This window comes from Glandiceps talaboti, chromosome 5, assembly GCF_964340395.1.
Source record: "Glandiceps talaboti chromosome 5, keGlaTala1.1, whole genome shotgun sequence".
NCBI classification, from domain to species: Eukaryota; Metazoa; Hemichordata; class Enteropneusta; family Spengelidae; genus Glandiceps; species Glandiceps talaboti.
This window is the reverse complement of record NC_135553.1, coordinates 17,811,099-17,831,109: the sequence shown is the minus strand read 5'-3', so window position 1 is coordinate 17,831,109 and position 20,011 is coordinate 17,811,099. Positions and strand designations below refer to the sequence as shown.

The 20,011-nt window shown below is 36.8% G+C and overlaps 1 protein-coding gene across 2 annotated transcripts in view; it reads left to right on the top strand.

Annotated features, from left to right (window-relative positions):
• LOC144434878 (steroid 17-alpha-hydroxylase/17,20 lyase-like) overlaps nt 1-15,292 on the top strand; it is a 112,868-nt gene extending 97,576 nt beyond the window's left edge. Inside the window, exons 1-10 of one of the 2 annotated variants that reach the window (XM_078123393.1) lie at nt 2,505-2,780; nt 5,806-5,976; nt 6,389-6,562; nt 8,876-8,969; nt 10,318-10,473; nt 11,151-11,374; nt 11,810-11,929; nt 13,601-13,840; nt 14,271-14,369; nt 14,614-15,292. In XM_078123393.1, the coding sequence (XP_077979519.1) occupies nt 5,811-5,976; nt 6,389-6,562; nt 8,876-8,969; nt 10,318-10,473; nt 11,151-11,374; nt 11,810-11,929; nt 13,601-13,840; nt 14,271-14,369; nt 14,614-14,861 (1,521 nt within the window). In that variant the 5' untranslated portion in view covers nt 2,505-2,780; nt 5,806-5,810 and the 3' untranslated portion in view covers nt 14,862-15,292. Of the gene's footprint in view, nt 1-2,504; nt 2,781-5,803; nt 5,977-6,388; nt 6,563-8,875; nt 8,970-10,317; nt 10,474-11,150; nt 11,375-11,809; nt 11,930-13,600; nt 13,841-14,270; nt 14,370-14,613 lie in introns of those variants that run through there. The other variant, XM_078123394.1, reaches the window with a different exon arrangement.
• The last annotated feature ends 4,719 nt before the right edge of the window (nt 15,293-20,011 follow it).

The window sequence follows — 20,011 nt, the reverse complement described above, 5'->3', positions numbered from 1 at the left end:
AACCAACCAACCAACCAATCAATCAATCAATCAATCAATCAATCAATCAATCAATCAAATTTCTATAGCGGCGATTTCCAGAGCAATGTTCTGCTCAGTAGCTGATATTTCAGTAGTTGATATTTCAACACCTCTAAATGTAACTATTAATGTAGACTCTCTTACAGCCCTCGGAGCTTCGCTTTACTAAAATTAAAGCTAAACGAATTATTTTGCATGTACCGATGCCAGCTAATTAACCGTACTCGAATATCCTTGTACTGTGCTCCCTCATCGACCATGATAGAGATAACCATTCGTTGACGTGTGACTGCGACGCTCCGTGTTATTATATCGCGAAGCCCCGACTTCGCGATAACACGGAGCGTCGCAGTCACACGTCAACGAACATATATCTCTATGTGGTCGATGAGGGCGCACAGTACAAGGTTGTTCGAGTACGATGGAGATGTAGATGGTATCGGTACATACGTATACAAAATAATTCATTTAGCGTCGATTTTAGTAAAGCGAAGTTCCGAGGACTGTGAGAGAGTCTACTATTAATGAAGTGAATGAGCTCGGCCTTCTCTGACTAAGAACGGGACCAAATTATAGTTGTCGGAAACCATGTCGGAGACTCAAAATCTTGAATAATCTCTTGTGCTAACATTGATCATTTATCATAAATTCCCCAAACATATGTTGCTATTTACCATTTCCAAAGTATGTGATCATTTCCTATTGATACACATCGATACGCATCATGTAATCTTGATATATACTTATGATTGAATAAAGTTCTTCAGTAGCTTTCTAGTACCGTGACGTAACGTCTGGTCTGTCCTTCACTCTCACGAATCTACCCCCACAATAGTATTCTCGATCGAATTCTTAGAATAATATTCATAATGTCGTGGACCAGATTTGAACAGAAGTTCTGTATTATATTTGTTTGTCTGGTTATTTACATATGTTATTCTACTAACTAAAAGACCTGTTTAATTAGCAATATGCTTGCAGTACGTGTCTGAATCATCGCGGTTCTGAATTTACACAGCCATCCTAGAAATGTATGCATGACTCACATAAGAGTCACTCACATTCTCTTGGCTATTGACTGCGCATGCCTAGTAATTAACGATATGGTAAGTAAATGAAGTGTACAGAGTTGCTGTGAATCCGCATTTTTTTGACAAACGTACAAGGTACCCGACATTAATCACTCTTATTACACATACAAACAAATCACAGCTCCCACCCCCTCCCCTTTGAGCTTTAAAATTGTGAGGCCTCTTTCAACATCGTTTTTTCATGCTCCTCAATTTCTCCCCAATTATGACTGTATTCTTAGATTGTTATAGTTTATTTTCATTTTGTTTAAACTTGTTCTTTTCATCTTATTGTACTTTTAATATTTACTACGTTATATTATGTGTGTTATTAAATAAAAGAAATAACAAAAAAGTTTTCGATATAGACATATATACTGTGATACATTGTAAACAGCATAACCTCGGTACCTTAGTCACTAGACTTTCTCAAGTTTCTGGGCTTGTTTCATTCTTTATTTGATAAAAACAAAGAAACATTCTTTTGTGCAAATTTCGAAATGAAAAACACTCGAAATTCAAAACGTTTGAAGATAGTGGGATAAAAAAAATCCCCCAACGTACTGGTATTTGTCTACTTATAGTCATCTGCTGTGATATAAATGTAAATGCCCATGGAGCCTATTGTTTACATGCTAGCCCACAAGTACTGGCGTTACCCGTTATACATGTACTGTACATACATGTTTTATATGAAGACATAAACTTGCTGACCAATACCTATAGATGGCATACATTTTTTGATAAACTACCCGATGAATTTATAAATTTATTCATGGTATCGAACATGTTATGATGTATTGTTCATCAAACAGAGATGCCATTATTTCAATCATATTGTGATCGTCAAGGTTTTTTTCTGCCTTGCTTTTTGAGACAGATGAATTTAATTTAGTTGTGACATATATTTGAAACAATGTGGGAATCGCTTTTCATGATTAAACCAGTTAGCATATTCGTGACCTTGTTTAAACAAACCGCTTAGGTTTCCTTCAATATTTCAGTACAATTTTCTTATCAATTCTCTAGTTACTTTGGCATCGGGATAGTAACGTACATTTCATTTTTGGGTATATCCATGGGTCTAAATGTAACCAAATAAAATCCGACAATGGAGCAACTTTCGTTTTATTAAGTAGCCTAAGGTACCCTCTTGTCTTGCCACATATCGTTTCCATATCTCCGTCCATCATTTTAAAGTAAACAACGCTGGACATCTTATTGGGTTTGGGTGTATAATATCTGTTGAATACCGCCTTAGTAACGTAACGTAACGTTTGGTGACGTCAGTTCAAACAACCCCGTTCAGCTGCCCTTTTTGAGAGTATAACACATACTTCAGTTGTTTACTTCTGTTTGTAATAGGTTCCGTTCGTCTGAGCACAGGGTCCAGCGAGCATGTAATTGATTGGTCAATCGATTGAACGGACGATCGATTTATTTATCCCGGTCGTTACATGCACGTCGTAAGGTCATGTCACTACATCATATGACCGTTGAGTCAATAATAAACTACAATAAACTACCTAGGATGACGTAATAATAGGTTTATTGAGTCACGGTCATATGACGTAGTCGCATGACACACGGTCATATGACATAGTCACATGACAAACCGGGACCTGACGAGTTGCATGTAACGAGATCACTAGTCTGGTATACGAGCAACGAGAGACAACATCAAATAAGGTATGTATATGTATGTATGTATGTATGTATGTATGTATGTATGTATGTATGTATGTATGTATGTATGTATATGTATGTATGTATGTATGTATGTATGTATGTATGTATGTATGTATGTAAGGCTTGTAAAAAACACATTACAAAAAATCGACAGAAGTTAAAGTGTAGGGATCACCTGTTTTGCCACTTGTAAGTTGAATTTTTTTGACGTTAGTACACACCTGACTATTTAAACACTGAAATAATCTAGACCTCGTAAGTCTCCCAAGTCTGCATACATTATACACATTCCTTTTACTATTCATTGTACAAACTCTATTGAATTGAGTACAAACATCAGCCGCCATGCGCCATTGACACCAAGCATGCGGTCTATCATGATGTACTAGGTTCCAAACTGAACGCTAATCCATCGGAGTGGTTCCACTCTACAGGCTACATTGGCATTGGTAAACAAACTAAAGTACAATCAATAACCACTGTTATTGTTCGTTATATAACCTCTGTGAATGTCACCTTCAGTGCACGGTCCTGGAACACTTGAAGTTCTGTTTACCAAGCAAGCAACCAAGCAAGCAAGCAAGCTACTATTGAATTTATTCCACCATAGACAGCATCTTTGACTTCAGCGGCAACTCAGACAAGGAGTTGGTTAATACCCGCTACACAAACTTTAATATTAGCTCCGGTAGAGGACTGCTAATCCAGTACATGTCAAACAATGTGTCAACATTATGACAGATAAAGGGCATAAAAAGTGTTACATCATGTATAAGATTATTCAACTACAGAAATGATCGCATAATCAGGGAATGGCATTTTTATGATTACTATCTTTATCACCGCAAGAGATTATTTTAGTGCTTCCGACATATACTCCGGCCCGCGAAGAATGTCACGAACAAATATAAATGTTAATAATGACGCACATGAGATACAAACTAATATGTACATAGGTATGTATTAACGTAATGTTGAAATGAATCATTACTCGATAAGCTAGGCATGTAGATATTATTTGTTCATCTGGACGTCGCGACATATAACAGATTTTGGTTGAACAAAACCTAGATTTGTCTCAATCTATAAACTAACATACAATGTACAAACGTCATAGCATTTTTGTAATAATGAAATGGTCTCGGCACCAAATTATATGGCGGATTGGCCAGAGAGCGGAAAACGTGGCAGAAGTTACCAAGCAAGCAAGCAAGCTACTATTGAACTTTATTCATCTATAATATAACTACATATAAAAGGTTACATCACGTGTAAGATTATTCAACTACAGAAAGTGATCACGTGATCAAAGAATGGCATTAATGATTATTACCGCAAGAGATTATCATAGACTTTGAGTTTCTGACATCTTAGTGTAACATATTTCTGTATGTCTGAGACTATACAACCGTGTGTCGATAAAATGTCGGCTCTGACGTAGTCTAGCTGGTGGTACTTCCATTCTGTAATTTGTAAAGGCGATCGAATGTCGCTAATGAGGGCGATAGCCCGAACGTATATATGCAAACTAGTCGTAGTACCCGCTCGTCTGATTGGCTAAAGTAATCTGTGCACCTGTCTCACATTCGCTCTTTGTTCGCTGAGCACTGGGGTGAGTGACACCAGTTCCTTGGGAGGCTACTAGCAATTGGGGATTTTTTGAAAAAAATATGACATTTTACTTCCCCAAATTTGACAGTTAAAGATTATGAAACAAGAAAATCTCCCATAGGACTAGTGGTGCCAGTCTATTTGTATCCGTACTTTTTCATTTATTGACTGCTTATTAATTTGTGTAAACAATCAACTTATTTTCAATGTCCACGTGATAAAATCCTATTATTGTAAAGTATAGTGATTGTTGAACAAAAGAGGGCGCCCTTTACACGAGAAAACTGCGCACGTTTAAATAGTGACTCACAATTGAATCACTTCTCTCATAATCTAGGTAACTATGAGTTCATCAAATGTCCTTGTAATGCACTCAATGTGATTACATTATTTAAATACACACTGTGACAGACCCTTGCAAAGCCATTTGATAATGAGTATATTATTAGGGGGTGGGACACTTTTCACAAATTGATCCTCAGGGGAGGGCCATATTTTAGAGAATGGAAACTAGGGGAGAGTCACATTTTACTTTGACTCATTTGTTTGTCTAACTTTGCATTATATTTGTGATTTTGGCATGATCCCACCTGCTGCCACCAGTTCCAATCCTATACCGCTACCACATCTGAAATGTGGTGAATTAAATGTAGGTTGTCATGAGAGGAGCGGGAAACAACATGGCAAGATATTGGGGATCATGTGGTGATGTTGACCTCCGTCCTGAGGTTGTCAGTTGTGTGCTTATCTAGTCTTTTGGAGTTCTTGCCTTCAGCTCAGCCAAGTAGATCCAAACACAGGCATTAATTTAATACAAACACAAATTCATTGTGTTTGCAGTGTTGGGAAACAACAAATGCCCTTCACGGCTATGAATGCGGCGGGATCTGACTACAGAAAAAAAATAACCCTGTCTCTAGTGGGATTAATAGAACCCAGAAGATCCTGACTACTTATCTTGAGCTCTAACAACTGTGAGGCGGTGTTGAAAACATGTTTTTGCATTGAAATATTTGAACAGGGGAGGGTCATACTTAATTGAAAAGAAATTGAGGGAGATTCACTTTTTAGCACAATGGACTTGGGGAGGGTCCATTTTCCTGCAACAGTCCAGGCGCGATTCCCCTGTAATTAATGAAGGCTCCCTTACTAGAGGCATTCACTGAACCACAGTGACTACAGTCCTTAATGACTGATTCAGTGCACTCGTATCTCCCATTAATTACTTTATTTGTCCAAACTCATGTAAAATACAGCGAAGACAATGGAGTAAGATAGGGGCTCCGTTTCCACTACTAATTGTACGCCAAACATTTATGCTACATGATGAATAAAGCAGCGTATTACTTGGTCTTCGCAATCATCTTTTTAGTCGAGAAACAATAACGTTACTCTTGTTTATTCTTTTTTCCAGCTAAAATGATTCCTGCAATCTTGGACCATCTCCTTAGTATACTATCAAACCCGACATATGTTCTATTGTTATTGCTTGGTCTGCTGGTATGTCACCTCCTATATGGAATGATCAAACCCGCTGGTTTTCCCCCTGGACCAATCGGATGGCCTGTTATGGGCAGTGCAATGAGTAAGTTTTAATTAATCATTGCTTAAATTTTAAGATTACTTGTTGAACGACTCCATAATACGACTGTAGTGCTATACAATGAAGTGTATGGGTTGGGGTGTTGTGTTGTGTGTGTGTGTGTGTGTGTGTGTATGTGTGTGTGTGTGTGTGTGTGTGTGTGTGTGTGTGTGTGTGTGTGTGTGTGTGTGTGTGAACAACTTGGAGTAAAAAGAGGCTCCATGATTTTGCAGCACCACATGGAGAATGTGTGTGATCTAGCCAGTGTAATCATTACTGGAGTGGACTCTCTGAGCACTTAAACATAAGAAAGGAAACATAAGAACATGCTCATTTGAGAGGGTACAAGCTGGAATCTGTAAATCTTGTCCATAATTCGACTCTTTCCTTTTTTCTTTTTTTTTTTACTTTTCAGTGATTTCTAAAGATCCTCAATTTAATTTGACGAAATTATCTGAAAAGTATGGCGATATATTCACGCTGAACATTGGACTTGCTCACTGTGTTGTGCTAAATAACATTAAGTTGGTCAGAGAATCACTTGTCGCTAAACAGAACGACTTTGCTGGGCGACCCTATGTCTATTCATGTAAGTATAACGCCAATCTGATTAAAATCTGATGTGGTGAGAGCGGCTAGATGTATTTATTTATCAATTTGTGTCGTTTGCTTTGATTCCCGATGATCGCCGCCCCCCCCCCCCCAACATCTGACCGCTTGTAATAAAAAATCTCTTGAAAGGTTTCTTCAACCAATCAGCATTCTTATTTGAAAATCGTTCGGAGAGACGGCGCCGCCGTCGCCGACGGGCTGTTTTGGTGGTTTTTTTCCTTCAATTTCTGTAGTGTGTGCAGCCGCCAACGTAACGCTCATCATGATTGGCTACTCAAAAGCGCGAGATTCAAACGAGATTTGCCATTACACAGGGTCAAATGTGGGAAGGCGGTGATCACTGATCATGATCACCTGAATCAATATGACACAAAATGATGATAAATAAAGACATCTAGTCGCTTTCACCACATCAGCTTTAATCAGATTTGTATAACACCTACTAGCCAGTAAGATATCAGCCCTGTTAGGCTTCTAAACTACACTAATGTAGTTTTTTACAGACTAAACGCCTATTCAGCAAGTGAATCTAATCATTACCTGTGAAGAACTACTTATTAAGATATTAAGCCTATTAAGATACTGACTTTATATGTTAGTTGTCTAAATGTGCAATTTTTAGCATAAATGAACTGAGGTCAGTAGCGCTATAGCCATGGAGAAATGTGTGTGTGTGTGTGGGGGGGGGGGTATGTGTGCGTGTATGTGTGTGTGTATGTATGTATGTATGTATGTATGTATGTATGTATGTATGTATGTATGTACTATGTAAACAACTTAAAGTCAAAAACCGCATGGCATTTGCTGGGGACATTACTTAGGGCGTGTAAATTGGAAATTGTTTGAAAATTGAAAATGATCGCATCAGAGATGTGCGTTCTGAGTCAAAATCATGATTTGTGATTTTAAACAATGCTTTGACTCAGAAATGAAAAGATTCTTGTTTTATTGATGTAGTGAAACCATTAAATGTTTTATGGGCAACTTCACATGTCAATCATAGACACTATCTATAATTAAACCAGGTTCATTTATATGCACAATCCTTAGGCATTCAAAAAAACAGTTTGTACAAAGCATAAAAAGTCACACATTTTATGGGGAAAAAAATAGAGTCAAATCAAGACCTCAATGATCATACTGTGTTTGGCCGGTTAAAGCTCCAGCATTTGGATAGAAATTTGGTGGGAACATTCTTAGGGGATTTTAGATTAAGAAATGTTCATGACATGATGATTCCATCAGTGATTTGAAAATTAGGGCTCTTTTTGATCAAAACTCTTTCATTCCAAAACTACTGAGCAGATTGGGTTGAAATTTAATGGGGATGCATCTAGAGATGTATAGGTGGAGAAATGTTAAACATATAATGATCTCATCAGTGATATGCAAATTAGGTGTAAAATGTGAATTTTGGTCTAAACATATATCTCAAAATGTACTTGGTCAGTGAGACTGAAACATGGTGAGCTGTTTCTAGAAGTGTTATTCTGTAGATTTTTTTTTTCAAAATATTTTGATACAATTGGCCCTAGAAACCATGACCATGCCCTTAGCAACAACCAAATGGTAGTATATTTTGGTCAGATAATAACATCATCTGGTAGGGTAAGTGAGTAAACATCCAATAAATGTATGCAAATACCCCTAGCAACCTTGACCACGTCCATAGCAACACCAAAACGATGGTGTATTTCACAAAGATAACAGGGATTCTAAGACAAGTGAACAAAAATTCAAAAAAGTGTCTGCAAATATGCCTAGCAAGAAGACCACGCCCATGGCAACAGCCAAATGATCACACATATTGCAAAGATAACAGGGATTAATAGACAAGTGAATAAACATTCAAAAATGTATGTAAGTGTGCCTAGCAACAAGACCACGCCAATAGTAACAGCTAAATGACCTCGTACATTGTAAAGATAACAACAGGGATTAATAGACAAATGAATGAACATTCAAAAAATGTATGAAAATATACCTAGCAACAAGACCACGCCCATAGCAACAGCCAAATGATCATGTGTATTACAGTCAAGTGAACGAACATTCAAAAAATGTATGCAAATATGTCTAGCAAGATGACCACGCCCATAGCAACAGCCAAATGATTGCGTATATTGCAAAGATAACAACAGGGTTGGCAACTACATAGTCATTCAGCAAATGAACACCTATACCTAGCATGGATCAGCGTATGAGTAAACATTTTTATAAAGTGTACAGTTGTGCTACAATGCCATTGGTGCTATTTATTTTATTCTTCTAATGAAATAAATCTATTTAGCGGACATTGCGTCAGAAGGCAGCAAAGACATAGCCCTTGCGGACTTCACATCTGCATGGAAATATCACAGAAAATTGGTACACCAAGCAATAAGGTAAGTAGTTCTTTTATTGGGGAGGGGTAGTTTATGTCGTTGTGTTTGGAATTAAATAACAGAGGATTTTTGTCTAAGATACATTGCATTAGTACAATTGTGTTGTTATGTATCAACCGCTGTACTGTTATCACAGGCACTTTTAATTTTCATGTAGTATACATGATTGAATACATTTTAAATCTAGACTCCGAGACCGAGAGACCTACGTCATTTTGACTTGTATCATGTGATCACTCGGATGTGTGATTTACGTGTATAATGTAGAAGTGACTTCATTTTGAAATGTAACTGTTAGATTTTTAATTCCATAATAATCCTGTCCCAGGTGACATATAATAAGTATGTTGCCAAATATTGCCCCACATCCTCCCACTCGAGACCATTCTCCAGGTATGACGTCCCAGCGTTTTTTTACCTGAAAAGTGACCTCTAGCAGCAACGGTATTTAGCAACCAGTAGGAATCACTCACAAAACAAATAGAATTATAGACAAACATGTCTATCTCTGATTTACGAAAGTTTGATACTGCAAATATCACCCTGTAAAATGACTGACACTAGACATTAGTTGTATATTCACTTATTACTACGCACTTGTAAGGTATTATATCAATATGGATATGATTTATTGTCATGATTTTAAGTATCTGGCATTGTACACCAGAGTTGATGAAGGTGCCATGGACTCTAATCGTATATTCCTGGTGCAACCAATGGGCAGATTTGTGTTTTTTATTGATTATATATGTTGTTTGAAACTACACATGATGTTTTTAATAAACTCGCCCCCCCCCATTATCAGTTGTAGGGGAGGGAGTTTGGCTGTTCGTATGTGCCCTTTCCCCTCCCACTGGTGGTGAAAGATATATGCCCTCCCTCCCACTGGGTTTTAACTTGCCCGCCAGTCCACCATCCATCCAATATTGTGAATTTATTTTGACGTACACATTGTGTATTACCTATGATGGTACACTGTATAAGAACACTTTCCACCTCTGCCCCACAATTCCATGTTTTCCCCTCCGACTATATGAAAATCAGGATTTCCAAATCGCAATTCTTTCCTTGTTTACTCCCCCCCCCCCCCCGTTACCGATCAAATAAAATTACACGCCAACTGAACAATTACATGTTAAGATTAGCGTTTTGCAAGAACAGCTTCGTTGACTGCAACTGGCGCTGTATTTTCTGAACAATCTCCCTTTTCAAACCGGTAGTCAAATATAGGAAAGTTATGTCTACTGATACCACGCCAAATGACTGATATTTCTGATAATAGCATGGTTCAATGTTTTGTGTTTCGTGATGCTCTCTATCAACATTTGTTTATGTTATATAACTCAAGGCGTTATGCCAGTGGCGAGGGTTTAGAGAAGGTTATCAGTGAAGATGCACTTCCTCAACTGATGGAACAAATCAAAGATGGAGAACCAGTTGAAACCAGACCAATAATATTTGCAATGATAGCAAATATAATATGTAATCTGTCGTTTGGTAAAAGGTAAGTTTAGGCTCATGGTTTTGTATCATGCAAGTTCATCACCACATCACTAATGAGTATACGAATGAGGGGGATAATCTTCTTCATATGTAGCAGTAGCTACTCCTGTAAGTTAACAACAGTTTGTTTTAGATATGCATATTTTATTTCTAGTTTACTGTAGCATATTCTCATAATACATATAGTTCGTTTTCATAGCAGATTATCAGGTGACACATTACCACACCATCATTCTGTTTTTGACAGAAAAGGCCTGTAACATTAGTAAGTTTTGTCGAACAGAATAATTCGGTGTATAACGCCCCCCAAACATTGTGTGGTTCAGATAACGCTCAATTTTAGAATATGTGGCAGTAGGTAGGATATATATATATATATATATATATGTCTAGTTCAGGTAGTTATGTGTTCCCATGTTTTCCATATAGTCTCTGTGTTACTGGTGTCCTCCAATCAGATGTACTACCATTACATATTAAAAGAACAGTTTTATATTGTCTTTTTATGATGACGCAAAGTATTACATCTGATTCCACTACTTCACAATTTTCGCGATTTATTATGTTTTTCATGAATATGTTAAACAAATATTTACGATCGACAGTGAAAACTAGGTGACCTGAACCAAACTATTGTTTTTCTTAGGCGTAAATAATAGTATATGTGTCTTTGATAAGGTATACCATGGTAGATGATCCAGAGTTAAAAAAGATTATGGCCATGTTCAAAGAATCTCATGATGTATTTATAAATGGTGGTTTGTTGGCCGACCTGATTCCATTGCTTCGTTACATTCCATTGACCAGTGGAGAGAAACAGATGAGAGAAGTTACTGGTAGATTTCTAAATCTCGTCCAAGAGAAGATTGATGAACACAAGGAAACATTTGACCAATATAAAGGTAAAATATAATCTTTTCTGCGATTCAGTGGTAAAGGTAAATGGTTGTGTGTGTGTGTGTGTGTGTGTGTGTGTGTGTGTGTGTGTGTGTGTGTGTGTGTGTGTGTGTGTGTGTGTGTACGTAGGTAGGTAGGACTGTTCTACTCATTACATTTGCACTTCTACGTTCGTAGGTATACGTAATCTAGATCTTACGTACATATGCATGCGTGTATGGATGCTGGTCAAGTAAATTGGTATACAGGTAAGAATGTGTAAAATCAAAATGATAACTTAGGAAAATCATGGAAGACTGTTTTATTCGGTACTCCATGTGTTCGTGTCGCTGTACTTCACCATAGATATATTGTCTATATCTCTCTCCAACGTACAGGATTACACCTACCTATGTTTTCACGTTACATTGACTCTTTTTTTTTCTATTCATTGTTGATAGATAACCATCGTGACCTGATAGATGATCTCCTCCACGCCAAGATTGAAGCAGAAGGAACTGAGAATGCTGGATTAATCACAGATGTACATATCAGACAGACCATTTCAGATGTACTAGAAGGTAGGTGAAGTCATAGTCAATGACAAAGACGTTCGACACTCCATTTGGCACTTCATCTGGTACAGTTCCGTAGTGCTTTAATTACAATACGTTCGACATGGACATCACCATATCCCACTTTTCACTACCCATACAATAAGGGAAGGTATAAATGTTAAAGTTTTATCTGTCTCCTTGTCTCTATCTCTGTCTGTCAGTCATTCCGTCTGTGGTCGTCTTTAAGTTGACTCAATATCACAAATTACATAATAAAACTCATTAATACACAGTTTTTCCTTTGAATCGCAATATGTCATTCGATTTAGAAACATCTGGATCCATTACATTTTAAGAATTTGGATAAATGATTACTTTGGATAATTTGCCAATATCTGTAGGGACTATTAACTTTTTGTACCGGGGCGAGGTCGTTGATTTTTCCATTGGACCGTCCCTGACCCCCTTCTCCGTAAACACAAAACAGGTTGACCCTCTCCCATCACTTATTATTGAAGCATGATCACCCCCACCTCATTGGCATGCTAGTGGACTGTTTGACAATGTTCCCCCAGCATATCCAATACTAGTACTTTACAAGACAGCACCACCATGTATTACAAACAACTCTTTCCAAATAAGGAAAAAATTTTTTTAAATGTAGTACTTTGACAGTAAAGTTACCTACGATCCATATGGGAGAGAGGGTCCTAGGGTCTCCCCATGAAAGAACTGAAGAATTCTTGTCTCTTAATTATGACTCTTGGTAATTTTTACCAATTTTATCGGCAATAACTTCCCAGCTGTACATGGCACTGTAGATTTGAATAGTGTAGGCACAATATGCAGATTCCAAGCCGGCCACTCTAACCATTATGTATCAGAAACTAATAATAATAATGTTAGTTTTTTATAAAGCGCTTTCCCACTCTGTGCTCAAAGCTAGGATCTATATCAGCACAACGGCCCTTTATACTTCCTCAACTCCCTGGGGAGCATACAACCCTTTATAAGCGCATAGAATTAAAGCATTTACATTACAAACTCTATCCTACCAGGTCCCCAATTATACAACTGGGTTGACTGAAGCACAGGGACTTTAGCCACTCAGAAACAAGTGGCAGCGATGGAGCTCGAACCTACAATATGCAGATTCCAAGCCGGCACTCTAACCATTCGTTCATTATGACTCCGCATACTCTTTATACAATAAGGATTGAAATGGTTGAAATGTGTTGTTTTTTTCAAGTTTACACATAAATAGCATCATTGCTGTAGAAGGTCAGAGCAACTGATGGCTATGTCATTATTGGTAGGGGAGACGGTTATAGAGGGTTTTTGACGACATTAATTAAAGACTTGGGATATGAAAGATACTACAGTTCGGACATGATCATGCCATTGTAGAAATGAATCGGTTTACCATCAAAATCTAAACTCCATTCCACAGTGGCCCCAATCACTATTCAAAATTTTCAAAACAGGATGACCACATTACTTACAATTTAAAAAATAAACCCACAGTAATGATCCCTATCAAGCCACCGACCCCCTCCCCTCCCCACCCCACCCACCCAGGTCGACAAAAAATGACCAGTGCTTAGAACGCCTAGAATGCAACCAATTTCAATGACAGGTGCACGGTTGTATGTCAATCAATTTTCTTACAATTCAATCCCATTTTCAAATCAACAGCTGGTCTTGATACTACCGTCAACACCCTAGACTGGTGTATAGCATATCTAGTGAATTACCCAGATGTACAGGCTAAGGTGCACGATGAGATTGACAACGCTATTGGCCGAGATCGCCCTTGCCAACTTTCAGACCGGTCAAGACTGCCATACTGTCAAGCTGTCATACATGAAGCCCTGAGAATCCGTACCGTGGCACCAATTGGATTACCACACACAACTACGTGTGATACATCTGTAGGTTAGTGTCATCATTCTATTGGTAGGCATGCGCCATGTGTTTTCGTACACTTACAAGATTATGCCAATGTACGTAAAGATAGTTGTAAACCCTCGTGTTAATTTACATGATTGGAAGTGAACTAAATTTAAATAATCACATGCCACTTCATCAATCATGTTTAACTGTTTAATGTTAACCCATTTGATCACCATTATTCTGAGTAACAATTTTAAATTTGTTTCTAAAATAGTGCCCATATGGATGAAGGTCGGGTATTTCTTTTTAAGTTTTTAATTTATAAAAGATTTTCACTATGGCTTCCTACTCGAAAAATCAAGTTTCCGAGTGGCGTGTTTATGAACCTTTAATAGCATAGAACAGGTCGGGCGAAATCACAACAGCATTTACGTAGTACGCCTCTTATTAAACTGCTTATCCTTACTTTTAGGTGGATATTATCTTCCAAGAGGTACATGGATAATGGTTAACCAATGGAAGATTCATATGACAGATAAAGAATGGAAAGATCCTGAAGAATTTAGACCAGGTAAATTTTTGGGTATTATAATGTGTATTTGTCAACAGAGGGAAACATTGTGAATCAAAGCTAAGCCCTTGCAAATAAGCAGTATGATTTTACAGTAAAGTGCTACCAAGTGTCTCTTTACCTGGAATTGTTTCATACTTCATTTGCAATGGATATTTTTTCTGCTTACGCCATTCTTTTCAGGCCGGTCCGTTAAGTTTATACTTCACGTATATTAATGTAAGGTTTTTTCTTCCTCTCACAGAACGGTTTCTAACCAAAGAAGGTACCTTGATCCCCAAGGCCGAAAGTTACCTACCTTTCTCAGCTGGTAGAAGAGTATGTGTCGGTGAAGCTCTGGCCAAAAACGAGATGTTCCTTATGTTTGTCAACATTTTCCAGAACGTCGTATTCACAACACCCCCAAATAGCAACCCACCGCCCTTATGTGCAAATTACGAGGCGGGTACAATTCGATGTTTACCATACAAAGTAGTGGCTAGAAATCGCTAGAAGAGGTGCTAGCTAGCCAACATATCTTTCTATCAGGAAAATGAGTATGCACCCCGAGAAAAATAGAAATTTTGTTATTGGATATTAAATCTTGATCGAAGGATAATACATGTTTCTACAAAATTTAATCAGCGTGTTTATGTTGTAGTTACAACTTTAAATTTCATATCTACAGTTTCAACTACAAATACTATAAATTTGTTGAGAAATTCTTTTATTTTGTGATATGTGCTTTACCTTTTTAACCATGTCATTGTACTACTTTGGTTCCAATACAAAGAAATTATTGAAACAGACCCCGACTTCAATAGGAAGATATCATTATTTTGCGGTCTGAGAACCTCTTCCACACTTGAGAAATACCCCCTATCCCACGCATGCAAGTAATTTTATTACTTACTTACTTACTCACACACACACACACACACACACACACACACACACACACACACACACACACAGACACATATACATACATACATACATACATACATACATACATACATACATACATACAAATACAAGTTACATTAGAGCAGTGACAATATCGTATTCACGGTCCATTTGAGTTCTTTACAGTATTGCACATGAAGCATAAATTAAAGCGATGAAGCCGCGTGAAATATTTCCATTTTGGTACTGGGAAGGCGTGATAAATGTGTCTTATTTTTCAATGTATTTGCTAAATAGTTCAGTACCCCACCCCTTCACTCCTCATTTTGAGTAACCTTTGAATCTTTGTATTTTTAGAGACCTGCATCAGATTCCTCTGATACCCCCTTCTCCCGGCCGTAAATGATGAAGGCTCCCTGATTACAATTGAAATTTGAATTTAAAAAAAATAAGTAACACCGAGAAAAATTCTCACAATATATTGCAGGTCATACATACTATATAGTAAGATTGTATCGCTATGAAAAATTATAGGATTGAAAGTACTAAGCCTGGTCAGTATTCTGATTTGACGGTTTCAAGCAACACTTAGTATAAACGTTTGACAAGCATCTGTAAAAGTCGGGTGCCACTGCCGTAGACGACGGCGCTAGAGACACATGCACTAGGGAATTCGACATGTGTAACAAGTTTCTGCACTTGCAGAGCAATATTGTAGCTCATACAATGGAAACAAATTATTCTTCTGTCTTGAGCTGGTAAGCAAATGTTTTTGTCTCACTTTTGGTCTACGACAGTTTACTTCCCGAAAAAACCTCCGGCCCCTGAAACCAAATGCTTTACCCCTTAATATTACTCATAAACTAACATGACGTCATTCTATTTGTAGACATTTGTAAAACTCTGTATAAAACTCTGTATATCATAGCATACAGTGAAGACAATCATTTACGGCAGATAAAAAAGTCTACAAAAATTTTCTACTAGCATGTATCCTAAATTATCAAATTTTTAATGTGTTTTAGAGTTAATGATTCATTTGAAAAATTAAAAGATTTTTTTTTGTAATTAGGCAATAATGTAATAATGTAAGTAATAATAATAATGTCAAATGTGCAAATATTGATAATAACAAAACACAGAGTCCTATAAAGCTTGATGATGAAGGTTCTAACTTGAAATGATAGATTTACATAATTAAGGATTTTTTAAGGGGCTTTAAAAAAAGCAGTCATCAAATTCCCTATCATCTGGTACATTCATTGATGCTAACGATGTCTGCTGATGTAATTTGTAATTTTGAGACATATCTTCCAAAGCTGTACATATAACTGTAATAAAACGTCTTCATCGACGAAAAAGCCCAACATTAAAACTGACCTTTTCATACTTTGAATATTTTAAGATAAAATATGATCCCATGTGGTCTTTACCTATAATGATGTGCATTATTGGAATTTAGTATCTGAAAGTTACGTAAGGTTTGGCTTAAAATTTCAACATTAAAAACGTATACATGAGCACATTGAACATTTTGGGTCTTTTGACCGTGAAATCAGTGGTTATAGCCAAAGCTAACTTGTTATCTGAAAAGGCATCATGGATTTCGTGGATACATTTAAATGAGGATATAACTACAAAGCTTCCAGATTAAATGGAAACTAATGTGATTTTTTGGAATAAAAACGGCCACCATTTGGCCATTAGTGTTAATGCAACATAGCAAAAGTGATATATGCTGGTATCTAACATCTAACAAATTCGTTTGAAAACCGTCAGTGAATGTAGGTGTGCATAACACTTTGAAATATTTTCTTGCTATTTGACCTTAAAATTAAAGGTCAAGGTCAAAGGTAAAATCCTCATTAGAAATTGGCTGTTGATTGGGACACATGGGTGTAGATACTCATGACGTGTATCTATTATGCATTCAGTTTGAGAGGTCAAAAATGATGTTTACGACATAAATATTCTGCTTCCAGACATTAACGCAAAGGTAATAGATGAAGTGATGATAACCAATATAGTGTAGTAATACACTGCTTTGGTTTGTTTGGTACATAATTAACATTTATTCAAATGTAACATATATTGCTCATTCAAAATACATCATCTGGAACAATTATGGACAATGTAATGCAGAAAAAGACAAAAATTTCCATATTGCCCAAATTTTGCCATTTAAAACATATAGCTTTTCCCTTTTATATAAAGGTAAAGAACAATTGTTAACCAAGCAAATTAAAGTATAACTGTTCCTCAGTCAAAATGCAGGAAAACTATTCCTCAATCAAAGTAATATCCAACTCTCCCCTGTTAAAGAAAAAGTTCAACTGTTCGTGAAGTTATTACCTGAAAGGCTATGAATAACTTAAAATTTGCCTTAATAGGGCCAAAAATACCCCCAGATCTGCTAGGAGACCCAGTCAAGGTCTTCTACACCCCAGATGAATAGGAGGTACTCATTCAACCTATAATCATCAGACAGATGTACCAACCATTTACTGTCATGATGCTATGAAAATTTTCTTGAACACTTTAACCCTATGTATACAGATTAATTGCTAATTTTAGATAGTACTGGCTTTTGCAGCGGTGAAATTATTGCTTACATCTAAACTTGTCTTAACACACTCTTAAAGTAGAGAAACTGTCCCCAATGAGAGGTGGACATATCCCCGTCTCAAGGTCTCCCCCTACCTTTTACCGTCAAAATGCTATTGAACTGTTTTTTTTTGAAATAGTTCAACACTATTTAACCTTGTAAAGCTTGAAAAGTATTGCCCGAAAAGGTCTGAATAGTATAAGAATTGTATTAAGTGTACATGCAAAGGTTGATAATTTTTTTCAAAATTATGTTTATTTTGCCATAAAAATAAGGAAATCGGGTTTGTTATAGTACAATATAATTCTAACACAAGAAATTGCGCGAAAAATGAGGCACTCTCGGCTCAGCCACAGTACATCTCATTTGCATATAAAAATAATATTGGTATAAGGTTAATTATCATTTCTTTTATTTCAATATAATTGTTAAAATGATTTTTACTGAAGATTAATAGCCACTTTAGTCATTTGAGCGACAAGTTTTTATTATATAGCAAATATTTATATAATGAATGCGTAATAAACAGTAAGGAAGAACTAGAACTCGGGCTGGAATGGATCTAGACGAGAATTAATTTTGAACTGGATTTGGGGTGGACATAATGAAAACTGCTACAAATTAGTCTACGATCTGAGCCCGATTTCTGAGTAGCCTTAAGCTTGACTTAACAAATATTGACGGTGTACGAACTCAGTTAATTGTGGAGTCATGTGTATGTATGTGTTTGTATGTATGTACGTACGTACGTACGTATGTATGTATGTATGTATGTATGTATGTATGTATGTATGTATGTATGTATGTATGTATGTATGTATGTATTTATGTGTGTGCGTGCGTGTGTGTGTGTGGATGTATGTATGTATGTGTGTGTGTGTGCGTGCGTGCGTGTGGATGTATGTATGTATGTATGTATGTATGTATGTATGTATGTATGTATGTATGTATGTATGTATGTATGTGTGTGTGTCAATTTGCTTGAAAACAAGATGATCTCCAAATTTCATTTATTTCAAAAGGATAGATAACAAACTTTCATATACGGCAGTGGTACCTGAAATGATGTTAAGAACTTTTTTATCAAGGAAACTGGTTCTAAAAGTAGTACTTTCAATCACATGTAACAGGATTGGTTTGTATTTCATGTTTGCACACAAGATTTGGTCACATTTGTCCTACTTTGTATATTTATGTTTTGGACAGAAACATCTGTGTCACTACGTGACTATATGCCTTATTTCCTCTCTCCCTCGGAGATGGATGTTCTTTCGAATTTAAACGTAGCACTGCGAATTTTATTGTATACGCAGTTTGAGTCAAGAAATACGATTTTTGTTGCTGAAACGCTAACTTTGCGGTAAATCTTCAGTGTGGATTTGTAATGTCTACTCTTTTAATTCCAAGCTCAAAGTTTATACCATTTCAACATCTCGTGAATTCTATACATGTGGGCTCCCGACAACGAAGCAATAGGTAACACGACATGACTCAATGAGCAAAGTGCAACGCAAATAATTTGATAAAAAATCCAAAGAACTTTTGATGGAAAATGAATAGATATTATCAAGATTTTCAACTCATTAGCATATTGTTGATTTCCAAATGTGGAGAGGTAACTTCTTCATATGTTGGCGGAAATTCATTATGGTCCTCATGATATGAACTACCTTCACTGTCGGAATGTACATTGTCACTGATAATCAAGGTATGATGAACTGCACAGTATAAGCCGATCAACAGCGTTTCAATGGTAGAACCCGTCAGTCTGTTCCATTTAAGACTATAACGTTCAATTCGCCGACCAACTAGTTTCTTCTCAAGCCATCTCTTCTATGAGGTACCGTATCGACTTGGATTGTGTTGAGTAGAACTCACAACGAAACATACTTATCTGGTTCAACGAACGCCAAGCTAACCACTTGGTTGATTTTATTACATGACCAATCTCAGTCCGTTCCTCCTCAGATGGGCTAAAAACCCAACTTAATTAAATACATTCAATTTCAAAGTTTACGCAAATCTCTATTCTTGGAGTATGACGTATTCTTAAAGTGTATGTAAATAGGTTTCCAAAGTCTCCGACTTTTAGCCGGCAAATAACGTAGTTTTCATAGGTGATGAAAGATTTGTATGACATTTTTGACAAAAG